This window comes from Ostrea edulis, chromosome 10 (genome assembly GCF_947568905.1).
Source record: "Ostrea edulis chromosome 10, xbOstEdul1.1, whole genome shotgun sequence".
Classification (NCBI taxonomy): domain Eukaryota; kingdom Metazoa; phylum Mollusca; class Bivalvia; order Ostreida; family Ostreidae; genus Ostrea; species Ostrea edulis.
Window position 1 is genome coordinate 21,866,718 of NC_079173.1, and position 17,354 is coordinate 21,884,071.

General features: G+C 35.1%; 1 protein-coding gene and 1 long non-coding RNA gene across 3 annotated transcripts in view; one reads left to right on the forward strand and one right to left on the reverse strand.

Moving 5' to 3' along the window:
- The window catches only part of LOC125665523 (probable ubiquitin carboxyl-terminal hydrolase MINDY-4), a 32,512-nt gene that overhangs the window by 1,702 nt on the left and 13,456 nt on the right, over positions 1–17,354 (reverse strand). For both annotated transcript variants that reach the window (XR_008799442.1, XM_056152251.1), the window contains exons 11-16: positions 10,938–11,074; positions 7,800–7,863; positions 5,194–5,358; positions 4,228–4,408; positions 1,566–1,644; positions 1–521 (exon numbers count right to left, since the gene is read on the reverse strand). The exon at positions 1–521 is cut by the window's left edge. Coding sequence is in view for 1 of the 2 variants with exons in the window: in XM_056152251.1 (XP_056008226.1) it covers positions 473–521; positions 1,566–1,644; positions 4,228–4,408; positions 5,194–5,358; positions 7,800–7,863; positions 10,938–11,074 (675 nt within the window). In the remaining variant the exon portion in view is untranslated. The remainder of the gene's footprint in view (positions 522–1,565; positions 1,645–4,227; positions 4,409–5,193; positions 5,359–7,799; positions 7,864–10,937; positions 11,075–17,354) is intronic.
- Positions 11,924–16,369, forward strand: LOC125665524 (uncharacterized). Its single transcript, XR_007366252.2, has 3 exons — positions 11,924–12,637; positions 13,493–13,642; positions 15,844–16,369. It is a non-coding gene; the product is annotated as an uncharacterized LOC125665524 (long non-coding RNA).

A 17,354-nucleotide genomic window follows, 5' to 3' on the forward strand; every position in this document is an offset into this window, starting at 1 on the left:
TGTTGTGGCATTCCAAATAACCACAGATATTTATATCAGCAGGGGTTTTATTTCATTGGCACAAGGTACCTATCAGTCTGACAATCACATAAATATAAATAAAATATACCCAGTATATACACAAGCAGATCCACCACACTATAAACATAAGATTCAAGCTATGGTTTCTAGGCTTTAGTCAAGTCTCTCACAATTTTTTTTTTTAAAAATTCCATATTGTGAACTATCTACAGCAAATGAACTCCATACGCTGATTGGTCACAGCAGTTTCGTCAACGATTTGGAAAGCAAATTAATGGATCTGTTCCTCTTCAAGGGTATCAGACCACAAATTTTCTATCATACTTAGGACTGCTACTCTGAATCTATGATGAACCAATCTTATTAATTTCTAACACATATTCAGTTTGGTTTCGCTGCAGCAATGGTTTATTTCGAAGAAAAAAGGCTATTGAACCAATCAGATCTGTTGTTATAAAAGAGGCTCGGTTCCATTCCAGTCAACATGTGCCCCGGACCACCTGAATATATAACAAAATTGTGAGAATACCAATAAAAGAATTCATTCAAATCAACTGACTGAATTCACGTACTGTAATTTCTTCATTTTTTTCCTTTAAAAAACCAATGTTTACTTGCAGAAGTCAGACCATGAAATCAAGTGATAAACGAAAAAAGTGCAGTTTTCATAAAAGAAAAAAAGAAGAAGGTATTAAATCCATTCGCAAATCTATGTACAATAGTGAGCTATAATTCAATTTAATTTTTTTATTTATTTTAGAAAATCCATGAAATTTGGTGATTTCACAGTACATCACTACAGTTGTATATACAATCAATCTGAATGTAAAAGAGTAATCTTAGAAAACATTGGAGTCCCACAAAGAAAACCAACTGCATCATTTGAATATGAGGTCATCATATATATTGATACATCATTAATTCATGCCACCAAAAACAGGAACAACTGCATTATTCCATAAAACAATTCTATAAAGAATTACAGATATCTTTAATTCAGTTGGAGAGAAATGAATTAATGAAACCAAAAATCTGAATTATTGCATGTATTGGTTGAATTAATACCGTATAGCGGTTTTTTTCCGTGGGTCTAAAATTTGGCGATTTGCTGGCTCAAATGTATGCTAATAATTTTAGCAGAATAAATTTTGGCGGACAAGGAAAAGTTATCTCTCTTTCAAATACTGAAGTCGCAATTGGATGCATATTTGGCGAGTGAAATTTTGGCAGAAAGCTATCTAACCGCTAAATAAGCCAATTTTATCACCCCGCGGAAAAAACCAGCTATACGGTTCACAGTGAATGTTCTTAATTCCTGGTTTATGTAATGGGATCAAAGCTACAGAGCTGTAGCTCTTTGAGAAAATATTGGGATAGATAAGACTCAATATTTTTTCAGAGAGCTACAGTTCTGCAGCCAGTGGAATCCAAGATTCTTTATTTGGAGAGATCTTTAATTCAACTGCACAATAATTCTGTTGAAAGTATCACTTCCACTATCCAAGTGTCTGTGTAACACTGACACTGTAATAACAAAGACTTACTTTGTTCGTATACAGTGCTCCAGCGGGGGAACGAGATCTTCCTCTGATGTCACACTCTGCAGTCCAACCGACACCGTGTCTATAACAAAACAAAATCAGACATTAACATGGGACTGTTGAATCACTTATCTATATGGTGTCAAGTTTTCATAGTTTGAGGAATAGGTGAGCGCTCATTGAGTTTTGATTCAATGTTGGGAGGGTGGTGTTCTTACACTTTTCTCTAGCTGATGGTGGATTTAAATTCTGGCTGAATGAAAAAACAAAGAGCAAGAGTTCCACAGGCCTTATCAGTCACCCAAAGGCAATGAAATCTAGAAAACAAGAGGTCCACAGGCCTTATCAGTCACCCAAGGGCAATGAAATCTAGAAAACAAGAGGCCAACAGGCCTTATCAGTCACCCAAGGGCAATGAAATCTAGAAAACAAGAGGTCCACAGGCCTTATAAGTCACCCAAGGGCAATGAAATCTAGAAACAAGAGGTCCAAAGGCCTTATCAGTCACCCAAGGGCAATGAAATCTAGAAAACAAGAGGCCAACAGGCCTTATCAGTCACCCAAGGGCAATGAAATCTAGAAAACAAGAGGCCAACAGGCCTTATTATCAGTCACCTGAGTACTAGTGAAAAAGTATCACTACTCCCAAGGGCAATGAAATCTAGAAAAAAATTCCTGTTTTGCATATCTAAGCTAAATTCTAATATTCAGCAACAGTATAAAACAAAATGTGTTCTTTTAAAAAACAAATATCCCCAAAAGAGCCCATACTGATGAAAGACTTTCAATTGCATAATATAACAAACATTACATGTATATTAACACTATATGACTACCTTAGACCTTGCTGTCCTCCAGTCAGTACCCCAAGGTTGCGAAATTCACTGTTTTGGTACATCCCTTTCTACATTTTTTTTATATATACATGTAGTTTTTATATAGTATCAGCAATATTAAAGAAAAAGTTCCTGATCCCAGTGGTAGCTATAGGGGTTTTGGTACTAGGATGGGGCCAAAAAATTTGGGTAAAAAAGGGTTACCTTCTCTATCTAAATATCCATTCAGTTTCAATTTGTTATCGATAACATTAGAGATGTTATTCAAATGTTTTGCACATAAACACTATATGCCAAGTTTGGCCCAACTCCAAAGTCAGAACCTGTAACTTGAGGATCATGTACAATTTTAATGGTAGAGGCCTTCCTGTTCTACATGACTATGCATATAATATATCTCACAGTTGTGAGGTCACATATAGAGAAGAAAATTTTTGAAAAATAGTAAGTTTTGGTGGTTTTAGAGCCTCCTCTACGGCCCCGGGGGCGCAAAGCTGTAAAACAGACACCACTAGACAGGTCACAAAGATTCAGGTATCAATCTCGGTCAGTTGCACCAGAGTCTGAAAAACACCTAATTAAATATATAATTTCTGAATTGATCGTGAAAAACACTATGGGTTATCTACCAGCCAGAGGCTACCACATTACTAAGTTTGATGTCTCAAGACACTGGGCAGACATTTCCAAATAACCAATTGCTTTCATCATGACCTTTCATCTTGTGACTTGAAAACCAATTGGTTCATCTACTCTTTAGAGGGTACCAGTGCACAAAGTATGATGTTTGTCATTAAACGGTTCACAAGATATTGAGTAGACATTTTCTTCTGTCTCTAAACATACAAGTTCCTGGGAGACGTAGAGTTGGTCGGCCAATGCTATATTGGAGAGAGCTGATGGAGAAAGATCGTAGAGAATGGAAGCTCTCTACTGCCGACCCTCAAGACCGGAAAGAATGGAGATCTGAGGCGAGATCTGCCATGCGTGCAGCTAGCCAGATACCTGGAAGGGGGCCCATTAGTGTGGAAAATACCCATAATTCTGCACGGAAATAAAAAGGAACCGACAACAACAGAGAAGTTTGATCATTGACCTTTGACCACAAAATCAAATAAGGCCACCTACTTCTTAGGTAGAACCAAGTTTAATGTCTGTCAAGCAAAGGTTTAGATATTGAGCAGACAACACTTGGTCTACAGACTGACTGACATGTGCAAACCAATACCCCCCCCCCCCCCCCCCCCCCCTCCCCTTCAAAGGATTGCATAAAAATGTGAAGAAAATAGCATATATGTTTGCTGGTCATTAGATCTTGATAACAATTACAGCTGACCCAACAGAAAATCATTCTGTATATGATAAATATAACATGCCTAATAAAGCTTCGCTAGACCTCCTAATATTATATATCTGACCATTTAAACCATAACTTTAACTGCACTTTATAAAGACATCTACAAGCTGTGACTGTCTTACTCTGTAAATCTCAGTCAAGCTGGCTCTGAATTACCCACTGACTATTGTGGAGAAGTCTTTCACAGAGAATACAGATACATCTATATTAGAAAAGATTACTTAAACACCCAAGTAACTTGTTCATGTGAATTCTCAAGTAACTTGTTCACCAGAATACCCAAGTTACCTCTTCATTTGAACACCTGAGTTGTTCAATTGAATATTCAACCAGTAGGTTATTTAAATACCCAAGTAACTCAATCGCTCTCAAGTACACAAGTTCTTCACTTGAATACCAAGTTAACTTGAATATCCAACAAACTTGTTCACTCGAATATTTTAGTTACTTATCCCTATGTAAGAGTAATTACCTATGGTGAGTTTGATTTCTTCCTGTTGTCGTGCCAAGCCATCGTAGTAATACAAGTCAAACCGCCGCTCTGCCTTCCAATCACTGATAAGCTCTTTCTTGATACAGAACAAAACGCTGAAGTGACTTTCACTGCACACCACCCAGATTGGGCATTTGGGGGTCTTGTAATATGTTCCAACCTGAAATATTCATATTTCAACTTCCTTAGGCCAAACTAACAACATGCATCTTTGTAAATAGCATTTTAAAAATCATTGACAACCTTTATTTGTGTAACATTATAATCATCTAACACACATGTACACTATACTCATCTAACACATATGTACACTGTACTCATCTAACACATGTACACATCTAACACACATATGTACACTATACTCATCTAACACATATGTACACTGTACTCATCTAACACATGTACATATCTAACACACATATGTACACTATACTCATCTAACACATATGTACACTATACTCATCTAACACATGTACACATCTAACACACATATGTACACTGTACTCATCTAACACACATGTACACTGTACTCATTTAACACACATGTACACTGTACTCATCTAACACATGTACACTGTACTCATCTAACACATGTACACTGTACTCATCTAACACATGTACACTGTACTCATCTAACACATGTATATTGTACTCATCTAACACATGTACACTGTACTCATCTAACAAATATGTACACTGTACTCATCTAACACATGTACACTGTACTCATCTAACACATGTACACTGTACTCATCTAACACATGTACACTGTACTCATTTAACAAACATGTACACTGTACTCATCTAACACATGTACACTGTACTCATCTAACACATCTACACTGTACTCATCTAACACATGTACACTGTACTCATTTAACACACATGTTCACTGTACTCATGTAACACACATGTACAGTGTGCCCACATTTAAACGTTACCCACCTGACATGATTTGTAATGTTCGAACAAAGACAGTAATCCTATGTTTGACCTCCCTGTGATCCCTTTAAGAATTGTGACATCACTTCCTGTCCCTGAGTCCAGCTCAATTTTATCATTGAACACATTAGATGTGGCTTTTCCAGTTAAATATAAATTAACCATGTCCTGTTTGAAATGAAATTTGAATTAAAATAACATAATGAGAAAAGAAAGCACTACGAGTAATATTACAACTATTTTCAATGATAAAAATTGCCATTCATGACTAATTTTTTAGAATTTTTTTCTGACTAGGGATGTCAAAGAGTACTCAACTATCACTGTCATAACGATCATCAACTAAATCTTTCATAGTCGAGTACTCTTTAAAAATAGCTTTTCTAAGTAATGTTCATAAATTCTAAATACTTCAGCGTTTTTGTAAGTAAAAATCATGTAAGGGAAAGTCAAACTGGTTTTAATTCGTTCATGTTCAAATAAATCATTGGAGTTTGGACGACGGTCTGTAAACATGCCTCTGAAATCCACAGTTTGGGACACACTTTAGAAGATCTCATGATGGAAAAATGGTGAAATGTACTGATGACTTCGGTACACTTGTACCCTTTCAGTCTTGTTTTTTTTACCAAGTACTCGGCTATCGCTCGACTAAAGCCTCCGAGTATTTGACTTCGGCTATCTGAGTAAAATTGACATCCCTAATTCTGATCATAAGTGCATTAATTCATTGTACTGCAGAGTTTGTTTCCAATCATTCCGGTGTTTAACTTGGTACTTTATAATAGTCCCCTTTGTGAGGCACACTCAAAATCTAAATTTTTATCATGCTAGAGTAGTTTCTCTCGATTGAATAGGTGAGGTGTCAGCCTCTACCCGTAGTCCCTGAAACATTCTACTTTCCCACTTCAATGGGGAATGAACGCTGAATAAATAGTGTGTGAATGAAGATCGCAACTTGGTGAAGGGTAATTTGTGACCAGTGACAAAATGCAGAGCATGAATGAAGCGCAAATATGAGCACACAGTTAATGGTGAGTGAATGGTGAACAAAAGATGGACAATTTATTCAGAATATCTTCAAATGTTTTTCCTTGCATTGTACTTAATCCATCATCTGGTGGAAAAAAAAAGATAAATAAACTTAATGAATTAAATTTTATGGTGCTGACATCACCAGATTAGATGAAAAGTTAATATCTTTTTTTGTTGTTGTGAACACTTCTTGTAGAGAAAACAAATAAAGACCCATGTAATGTTGTGAGGAAAATGATACACCTGTGCACAGATTTACGTTGTTTTTTTTTTTAGAAGATATACATTTATTCAAATGCTGTTGAATATTTCCTGCATGTACAAAAAACCTTGGCCAACGATTAACCAAACAATTACTGATAATTGATGAGGAATTCAGAAAGTTCTTTTGCATGTTTAACTATGATTATTCATAATTAATCCGTCAAATGTCGAGATGTGGTGCCTACAGTCATTCCCTGTTGTCTTATTATAACATTTATACATTGTACATACAGATGAGCTGAATTAGTTAACATGATTTCAAAACCTAGTGTTAATCAATTATAATAGCCCATGGACCATGTCACTCACCTGAGTCATCATGGCCCTGCTGTTGTGATTTTTAAAAGATTTTTTTTTTCAAGCTTTATTCCCACGAAAAATTTTGACCTCATACTGTGGTCCCAAAGGGTCAAGGCATAACCAAACTGAAGTTCACACAACAAAGGGATGCCTCAATACCAATAACACTAACATGACCTTGCTGTTCTGGAGGTGAAGGTCACAAGGTCAGAGATCATGGTATGACGTGTAAGGTCTTGCCAAAAGAAATCTTTACAGAAAATATGAAAGCTCTACCTTGAATAGTTCACAGGAATAAATGAATAGGTTCGGTTTTCTTGAAAGTATATCAAAAGGTTAAAAACTTTGGTGTCATAAAAAGGTCTTGTCACAAGGAATGCAAATACAAAATATTAGAGTGCTGTCACTTATTCAAAAGTTATGAGCAAGGTTAAAATTAGTCACGGGGCATAAAAACCTTGAATCCACACAACTTTGGAACATTTGCGTATGATTAAGTGTAGTCCTATATATACTCCTGAAAATAATTTAATTAATTCCTGTATATTTTCATACCTATAGATGCTTGCATATCAATATGACTTTTAAATCATGGTCTTGCTATTGTTGAGATAATATTTTTAAAGATGTTTCTCTAAAAAGTCTTACGTAAAACTTTAATCCCCTAATGTGGCCCCAACCTACCCCTTATGCATACATTTCTTTTTCATTTTGCCATTGTTAGAAAGATCCTTTCACTTTAGAATTCTGAATGACAATGAAGAAACAAAAACTGAACGATGAGTGAATGATGAACGAACTGTGAGCTCACAGTGAAGGAATGATTAATGCTTTGTTAACAGTGAACTTGAGCAGTTGGTGAACAATGAATGCAAAACTGTGAACGAAGAGTGCACAGAGAGCAAAAAATGAATGCATGGTGAGCGAAAAGAAAATGGGAAAGTAGACCATTTCAGGTTCTGTCATGATACACAAGTTCTATGAATGAACAGACAATTCAGGTATGTTACCTGAGTACAATATCCATGCGCCCCCATCAGTTTTCCTGTTGGTTCATCCATGTCTTCTCGTACCCTGTGAAAAAAAAACACCTCAGATTTTAATGATGGAATTTATCATAATGAATAAAGACCCTGTACACAAAACTACGTTTCTGAAACTGGACAATTTAAACCTGACACTTTTACTATTATACAGTGGAACCCGTCTAATCCAACATGAGAGACAAATATTTTGCCGGAATAATACACTGTATTGGGATAAACAGAGTAAAAAGAAGATAAATATGAAAATGAAAGTATAGGTCGGAATGTCCTGTGAAACGGATTGCACAGATGTCGGATTAGGCAGTTTTCACGGTATCTTCATTTTTTCCCCTTTATACCACATATACAGAGGTAATCTACCTGACAAGTGCTCTGAAGCATTAAATATATTACCTAGCTCTCTATATTTAGGTTGACAACATTTAACTTTTGTCTTGAAAAGAAAATATTTTGTTCACAAGATTAAAGTTCTCTTTGTACAGAATATAGCCATCCAAATTTTCCAAAGATGCTTGGGTATAAAATGTTTTTGATTCCAATATCACTTCTAACAGCCTACTTCCTGTTCCATCACTCCCTATCTACTTCCTGTTCCAACACTCCCCATCTACTTCCTGTCCCATCATGCCCTACCTACTCCCTGTTCCATCAATCCCTATCTACTTCCTGTCCCATCAAACCCTACCTATTTCCTGTTCTATCATGCCCTATCTACTTTCTGTTCCATCACTCCCAATCCCATCATGCCCTATCTACTTCCTGTTCAATCACTCCCTAATTACTTCCTGTTCCATCACTCCCTATCTACTGGACTTCCTGTCCCATCACTCCCTATCTACTTCCAGCTCCATCACTCCCCTTAGCTCAGTCCCCATCTCTCTATACAGTCTGTTTAGTTTTCACTGATTCGTCAGTGTATCCAATAAAGATTTCACACAGTCAATAAATGATCTCATTCAGGTTCCCTGTGATCTAAATGTACAAGATCCACACACATAAAGATCAATCTGACAACAGTCACTAACATCCCACAGAAGCCAATGTAAAGTATCATCAAACTTAATGGTCAATTTGCCACACAAATGTAATGCAGGTGATCTCTTGAAATAAAATCACGACCCCCCCCACCCCCACCCGATTTTCCCTTCTATATTACTAGGGGTATATTTACTCTTGATCTCTCAAACTTCCAATCTCTCAAAGTTCTTTATCTCTCAAAGTGAAATTTGCGTCCTGTATAACATATTTCAGTTTTTCATTCTCTCAAAGTGGTGGTAGCATAAACACGACATCAATCAAGCATATAATTATCTCCATCTGGACCTTAATTGGACAACAGTGAGTGTTTTGACTAACATGGCTGTTTTAATTAGGTTTTCACATTGGTGACACAACACCAGTGCTTCTTTTATTGCCTAATGTACTTACTGGTCAATGTATCGTGTATACACATCATGTGACTTACTGGTCAATGTATTATGTTTACACATCATGTGACTTACTGGTCAATGATCCGTGTATACACCAGTCTATGCGAAAGTTTTTTGGACCACACAGGACATTCGGTCCTGTGTAATCAATGAACACACCGGACCGAACCAAATTTTGTCACACCGAATAACCTAATGCATACCTGTGACAGAACTGTCATGCCACAACTGGAGATTTGAAAATTTTCAGCTGGAGTTTTGGTCTGATAACTGGAGATTTTTTATCGACATTTTTTTTTAACCATTTTTGTGTGTTCATTGGCTAATGAAATCATGCTTCTGGTAGTTTTTTTTTTGTGTTACAAGTGTCTGAGTTCATAATCATCAGATCCTTTTTGTGTTGAGAACATTGATAAATCCTTTTTTGTGTTAAGAACATTGATAATTCTTAAGTCAATACCTTAAAAACCACAATTAAATGAAAAAAACTTGTTATATTTATATATTTATTACAGAGATAACAAGTTATAACAATTATCACACTAAAATATTTGTATAATCAATACATTACCAATGGCTACGAAGTCTTCCAGAATGCTTAATTCAGAATTACAAGCAAAGTAGAATAAGCTGAACTGATTTATAATAAAAACAGGAGGGTTGTTCTGAATGAACAAGTGAAACACAGGGGAAATTTTGCTATTCTATTCCTAGTTTGAATTAAAAGGGTAATATGAAACTAGAAAACTGGAATGAAATTTAGTTAGCGTACCAAACAATAACAAATGTTCACTTTCGGTAAGTGCAACACACTTATGGTAAACCAGATGGAATGATTTTATAAAACAAGTTGCAAAGTAACAACAGAAAATGCAAGTCAGCTGATCGAAAATTCAAAAGTATAAATATATTAAACTTTAATGAATATCCCGGGATAAAAAAAAAACTGAAAAAGAATGGACGGGTAAATATACCGTCAATTTACCTGTATCTCAAATGCTGAGGTGAAATAAACATCAAATACTTATGAAATAAATGGAATTAAACACGAAATTGTGAGGTTTGTTTTGACCGGAAACACTTTCAGTTACACAAATATCGCGAAGCTCGAGCTCGATCGGAAATACGTAATTCAAAAAATCAATAACAGGAAATAGACGACTTTCGATTGTCTCGGGGTTTTTCCTTATCAATATCGAAAAATAGCGCTCAGAAAATTTTTGTTGTTGAAAATTTAAAATGACGGAAGATTTTACATTTTAACGGAAGGAACGGAAGGGGGGCTCAAATTCGGGAGATTTTGTCTTCCGACGGAAGAATCACAGGTCTGCTAATGTAAAAAAGTGAAACATGTGAAAATGCAAAACCAAGGGAATCTTGTTTATTATACTAGTAATACTATACCAGGGATCCCTCCCATATAATACTTTAGACAGTCCATGCGGTTTTAATCACATTCATTTACGTATTTGGATTCGTGTGCTATTTTTTACTTATAACAAACATTTAAATGACCCCGCATCAAAATAGTAAAGCTCAAAACCGGACACTGAGACATCGGACATTCCGGTCCGGTGTAAAAAATGATGCATCGGACCTGAGGCACTGCACATCGGTCAGGTCCGACGGTCCGATGTCTTTCGCATAGACTGATACACATCATGTGACTTACTGGTCAATGTATCGTGAGAAGATGACAGAGTACAATGTAAGAATCACGCCCCCGCTGCCATCCATCATGAAGTAATGTACGTTCTGTGTTAGGAAGTCCAGCAAATCTTTGTAGGACTTAAAGTGGTTCAACATCAACTGAAAGACATGTACAATATTAACAAGAGGTACTGTGAGCAATGCTCACTATGAATACCCCCCACTTACCCCAATCTTCCAAAAGGTGTTGTTAATATGTATAAATTACCTCTTTACTGAGTGTAAAAAAGAAAGGGCATGACAGAACCTTGGGTAGTTTCTTCTCTAGGGAGAAAAGGATAAGAGATGAAACCATATTGCTACTTCGATGTCCAGTGTGCTTGACCTTTGACCTTTTAAACCCAAATTTGATAGGGAACATCTTCATCCCATGGGTAGTCCATATGTATTGGTGGAAAGGATAATGCTTTAGAGCCCAGAAACCATATTGCTACTTCGATGTCCAGTGCGCTTGACCTTTGACCCCAAATTGATAGGGAACATCTTCGTGCCATGGGGAGTCCATATTTATGATATGGTGATAGAAGGTGCAAAGAAGCTTTAGAGCTCGGAAACCATATTGCTACTTCGATGCCCAGTGCACTTGATCTTTGACCTTTTGACCCCAAAATCAATAGGGAACATCTTCGTCCCATGGGGAGTCCATATGTATGATATGGTGACTGTAGGTGGAAAGGATAACGCTTTAGAGCCTGGAAACCATTGCATCTACAGACAGACGGACAACTTGATTCCAGTATACCCCCAACTTTGTTGCGGGGGGTATAACAATATCAATAGCCAACCTATGTATCAATTCATCAGAGTTAGGATATATTTTAGTCTTTTTTTAAATTAATGAACCTTATTCTCACAGTCTAAGTGAAATATACATGATAAAATCTATTCTGCTGTCTGTGTCAGTGAAATGTATATAATAAAATGTATACTGTCTGTGTCAGTGAAATGTACATAATAAAATGTATACTGTCTGTGTCAGTGAAATGTATATAATACAACCCGCCAGCCCGCATCACCAAACCAATAGCCGAGTTCAACTTCGTTGCAACTCTGCTAAAAATGTATACTGTCTGTGTCAGTGAAATGTACATAATAAAATGTATACTGTCTGTGTCAGTGAAATGTACATAATGAAATGTATACTGTCTGTGTCAGTGAAATGTACGGTACTGTCTGTGTCAGTGAAATGTAGCCCTTTGGGCTCGGTGAATATTGTACTCCTCAGGACCCATATTTACTAAAGTTCGTAGACGTAGACGTAAACGTGGGATTTACGTCTGACTTAAGATTAGAGTTACGTACTCGTGAAATGGTATTTACAAAACCGTTCGTAGCCGCAAACGTAACTTACGATGTACGATTGCACGTACGTGTGCGCAGTGGCTATTTTCACTTCGAAGCGTAAAAAGTGTGAATTTGCTCATTTACTTTGACTTCCCTGCGCTACCGCTGCATTATGACGAAAAAGAACACAGAACTTTGTGAGAACGCAACGAATTTCAACGTATACGTATGCCTGCCAACGGCATGTCGATCAACTGTACCGCTATTCAGTGTTGTTTACAAATCCAAATGGAAGGTTCATCAAATTTAACGCATTTGACTTGTGCATGGATCTGCGATGCTGTAGGTCTTCAAAAAGAAGTCGGCATGGACTGACAAGTAAGTTAAGTTGTTTGTGTAGTAATAACCTTAAATGTTTTACCACTGACTACTCGTCACTAGGCCCCTAAATAATGTTAAATTGACTTCAAGGGGATTCAGTACATGACACACATGGTAAAATCACAGTCCCTTATTCATTTTGTTCTCAACCTATGTAGCTGCTATAATGCCTGGATCTTAATTTCTAAATAGTGAGCACATATACATATGTGTAAGTTATTTACAATTTGATATGTGCCCACTATTAACACATTAAGACACAAGCTCATTTGTGTACATGGTAACTTCAAACTTTTGACAATACCACAATTGAAATTCAAAATTATTTATCCCATTTTTTTAATTTCATGACTGGAACAACATCAAAGCAGTATCATAGCTACCTGTACACAAGTACGCACATGCTTTCACATCATTTCGCAAAAAGAAAAACAAGAATATTGGTTTAAAAATGAATCTAAAATATACATTATATATACAGGCACTTATTCTAAAATGTGTGATTTGTACGTGCCCCTCTATTGCATGGTTATAAAATATGAAAATTATTATTGCTTTAACAATATATACTCTGGGCGAACAGGTAGATAGGGTGAATGGACTCGGTACCAGATGAGGACAGTTACAGTCTCTTTTAGCATCATTTCAATTATTGCTTGTCCACATCCATGTGCAAAACTTTCAGAAAATATTGTGAAACAAAATCGCATTCAAATACAGTTGTATAACTGTGTGAAGTCAGTGTTAATTTATTTAATGTAGAATAACATTGACTATATATTAATTGGAGATATTAGGTGTGATATAATGCACTAGATATCCAAGTTAGCTGACCTCTGTTATTTTTCAAAGGGTCATAAAGGTGGTCAAGAAATAAATTGCCAAAAGACAGCAGCATTCCTTGAATTAGATACATTTCTCTTCATGTCCTCTCCTGAAAGATTTTCCATGATGCCTCAGGGTTAGGACTGGGATGCAAGATGTACAGTACATATATATGATGTAAGTATATCCACTGTTTGTACACATTTAATAATTTCTGTACTTACAAAGTTTTAAAAAATCCAAAACAAATTATGGTACATGATGTAATGATTTTTGTAATGCATTGATGATTAAATCCTTAGGCAAAGATTTAAGAACATAAATTTATGAGTTTTTATGATCAAAGTTTGTCCATTTTGCATGTTTTGTACCTGTCTGTCTAAGCATATCTTCACCTTTTTGGCAAATAGAAATTTAACCAATCTAAGGACATACACTATGTTTCTTTGAAATTTTATTTTTTATCTCCTCGATATTAAAAATTCTTGCATGATTTCCAAAATAATAGCTGTAATTTTGTCACCAAAATTTGAAATCAACACTCAATAAAAATTGCTCTATATTATATATTTCTGATCAGTAATAACACATGTATTCAGTTATTTGAAACACCTTTTAATCTCAAAGCAAGCAAATGAATATATGTAATTTTGGTGATTAAATAATTATTATCTTGTAAGCCAATAATTCTTCTTTATATATTTCTTTACACTAAAAGCGGTTATCAAATGTACTTTTATTAGGTCACCTGAGTTTACTCGGTAACCTATTGCAATTAGTTTCATTCGTCGTGCGTTAACAATTGAACATTTTTAACTTCTTAATAACTACCAGTCCAATTCTTTTCAAATTTGGTATGAAGCATCATTGGAACAAGGGGGACTAATTTTCAAAAATCTTCTTATTAAGAAACACACACATATAAGAAAAACTAAATGCATAGTGATGTAGAGCAGGCAGGCCTCTACCAAAATTGTAAATTTCATGATCCCCGGGGTAGGGGTTTTGACCCCAGGGCGGGGCAAATCTTGTTATATAGTGTTTATGTGTATAAAACACTTAAATTACATCTTCTTTAATGCTATTGATACTAAATTGAAACTAAATGGATAGAGGAGGTAGTCTTTTACCAAAATTGTAAATTTGATTTCCCCCAGAGTAAGGGTTTTGACCCCAGGGTGGGGCCAAACTTAGTATATAGTATTTATGTGTAAGTTTGCTGATACTGTATAAAATATAAATGCAGAAAAGGATGTACAAAAAATGGTGAATTTCACAACCCAGGGTTATGACTTTAAGATGAGTCCAAATTAGTCATATCTTTTGATGTTTTCATGTGAATACACCTATTTAAAGCCTTTCATCAGTGTATGCACTTTGAGGGATGTGAAGTTTTAAGAACACATCTTGTTTTATACTGTTGCTGAACATTAGAATATAATTAGCTTAGATATTTAGAACAGGAAATTTTTTCTAGATTTCATAGTCCATGGAAGTAATGATTCTTTTCCACTAGTATTCGGGTGACCGATAAGGCCTGTGGGCCTCTTGTTAGGTTTCTGTTGTTTTTTTGTTTTTTTTATTTTATTAAAGAAATATTTTTCTTAGTCAGTAATACATATTCCTTTGCCATTGGGAGATTTTGAGAGATAAAAATGGTTGCCATCACTTTCACAGCAAATATGCCCTTTTAAATTTATAATGTTGTACTACCATGTACTATATGTCAGCCTGAGTAGCTCAGTGCAAAGGTACCAGGTTCAATACTCAATTGTGCTAAAGATTTTTCTCACCTTCTTTGCTACAGTAAAATCCCATTCATATACCTTACTGCAGTACATATCAGCTGATTTTACATTTTTACTTGCCACAACCAGGAACTATCAAAATATGTTAACTCTAGACTAATTAAACCTGAGAATTTTGTAGAAAGAAAATAGAATGCAAGTGAATTGTACCTGAAATGTCACAAAAAATTATTTTTTATTTATAAACGTGAATGACCTTAACTGAAACTTACCATTCTTGGTTAAAAAGTATTTTTTTCTGGTTTGGAAAGAAGCCAATTTCATTACAAGGGGAATGGTTAATGAAAAAATACTGAAGTTGACCTTGGGTTCATTTGAAATCTTTTTCTTAATATGGGCTCTTGGGTTATAAATCATTAAAATTAGAAATTGTAGGTGATACTTAATGATATCTTCCCAGATATGGTGTACGGTAGATGAATATACAGTAAATAAAATCAGTATTATCACAATTTTACAGTTTATTTAACTAACAATTATGTTGCATGTATTTTTCAAGCCTTATGAAATTTGATTGCAGTGTAATGACAGTTGTTTATTTAAATCAATGTAATACTATTATTTTTCTAGGTCTATGGGTACATTGCTGTAATGGCCTGTAAAATCTTTTGCGAAACCGAGAAATGTTCATCTTCCATTGCCATGATTGTGTAAAAGGACGAGCAGAGGAATGATTCAAAAATATATGGCAGGATTGAGAATCTAACCCATGACCCGTAGTCTGGTACTCTACCCACTGATCAATCCATGCTGATGGTCCATCTGCTACATTGATGTCATCTTATATATTTATTTATTCATTTATATATCATATGGACATTTAAAAATTGACAGTAAAATAAAAAAAAGTTTGATATTCAGCAAAACAGAATTTGTTACAATACATGTTTAAGAAATTAAGTACATGTACATGCATTGTTATGCATACAATTATGTACATGTAATTATATTTGTTAATACATAAATTCTTAGATGAATTTTCATGTTGTTATTGATATTGACATGTACATGTATTACTTCCATTTCTAGAATGATTTTAACATCTTGATATTAAAATGATGACATAATAAATAAATCTTAAATATTTGTCAACAAAGTTGTCTGGTGGGTTAAAATTTGTAAAGAGGAGCATTAGTACATATGTCGGTTTAATGTGAGAAGCCTTCAGAATGAACTTTTATCAGTGAGATTTTTGTAAATTGGGGGGGGGGGGGGGATGGACTTCAACAAAATAATATGTATGTTGAAGGCATCATCCTTGGAGTTTGGTAATATACACTGCAAAGACTTTTACCTAGCTAATCACATATAAAAGTCAATTACATACAAATCATGAATGGTAGAAAGATTCATATATATGCATTATCAATGAAGGTTTGACTCCTGTAGGATTATAGTTAAAGGAAATGGCACTCTGAAAGATTGAAAGTCTACACATGACTACACTAGTAGGCATCACAATTGTTCTCTGAAACAAATTACACCAAATTGTATTCTTGGAATGAAATGCATATCTTTTTTTTTTTAAAGAAATATTTATTTAGAGGCTCATTTCCCTGTTGTGTAAGTAACAATGTAACAAATAGTTATTTGGACTACCAATATTTGCTTATAACCACAAAGTAAAGATCACATATCTATAAGTAGAAATAGTTTTTCTATAGCTGTCGATCACCATGTATTCTTGTACACACAGTGACTCTCTTCTTTTCAAATCTAAAACATTGCATGTTTGATTGCATATATATACATTAATTCCACCATGTTTGGAAAATTAAAAAAATGTATTTCCCTGAAAGATGCTAGACCTACCCTATATAATAAGATAAATGGCAAATATTCTTTTTTTTTTAATAACCTGCATGACTAAAATAAAAAGCTTCCCAATTATTTCTAAAGGCAAGGTTAGATCCACCCAGTGTGATTAAAATCAAATTTCGCACTTTGCTCGATATACGGACAGCGACTGTCCGTATATCGAGCGAAGTGAGAGGTTTGATTTTAAATCAGACTGAGATCCGCCACAAGGTAAATTAGATCGGGCTCAACATTTTGAGAATTGTCACACAATTGCAGATGAT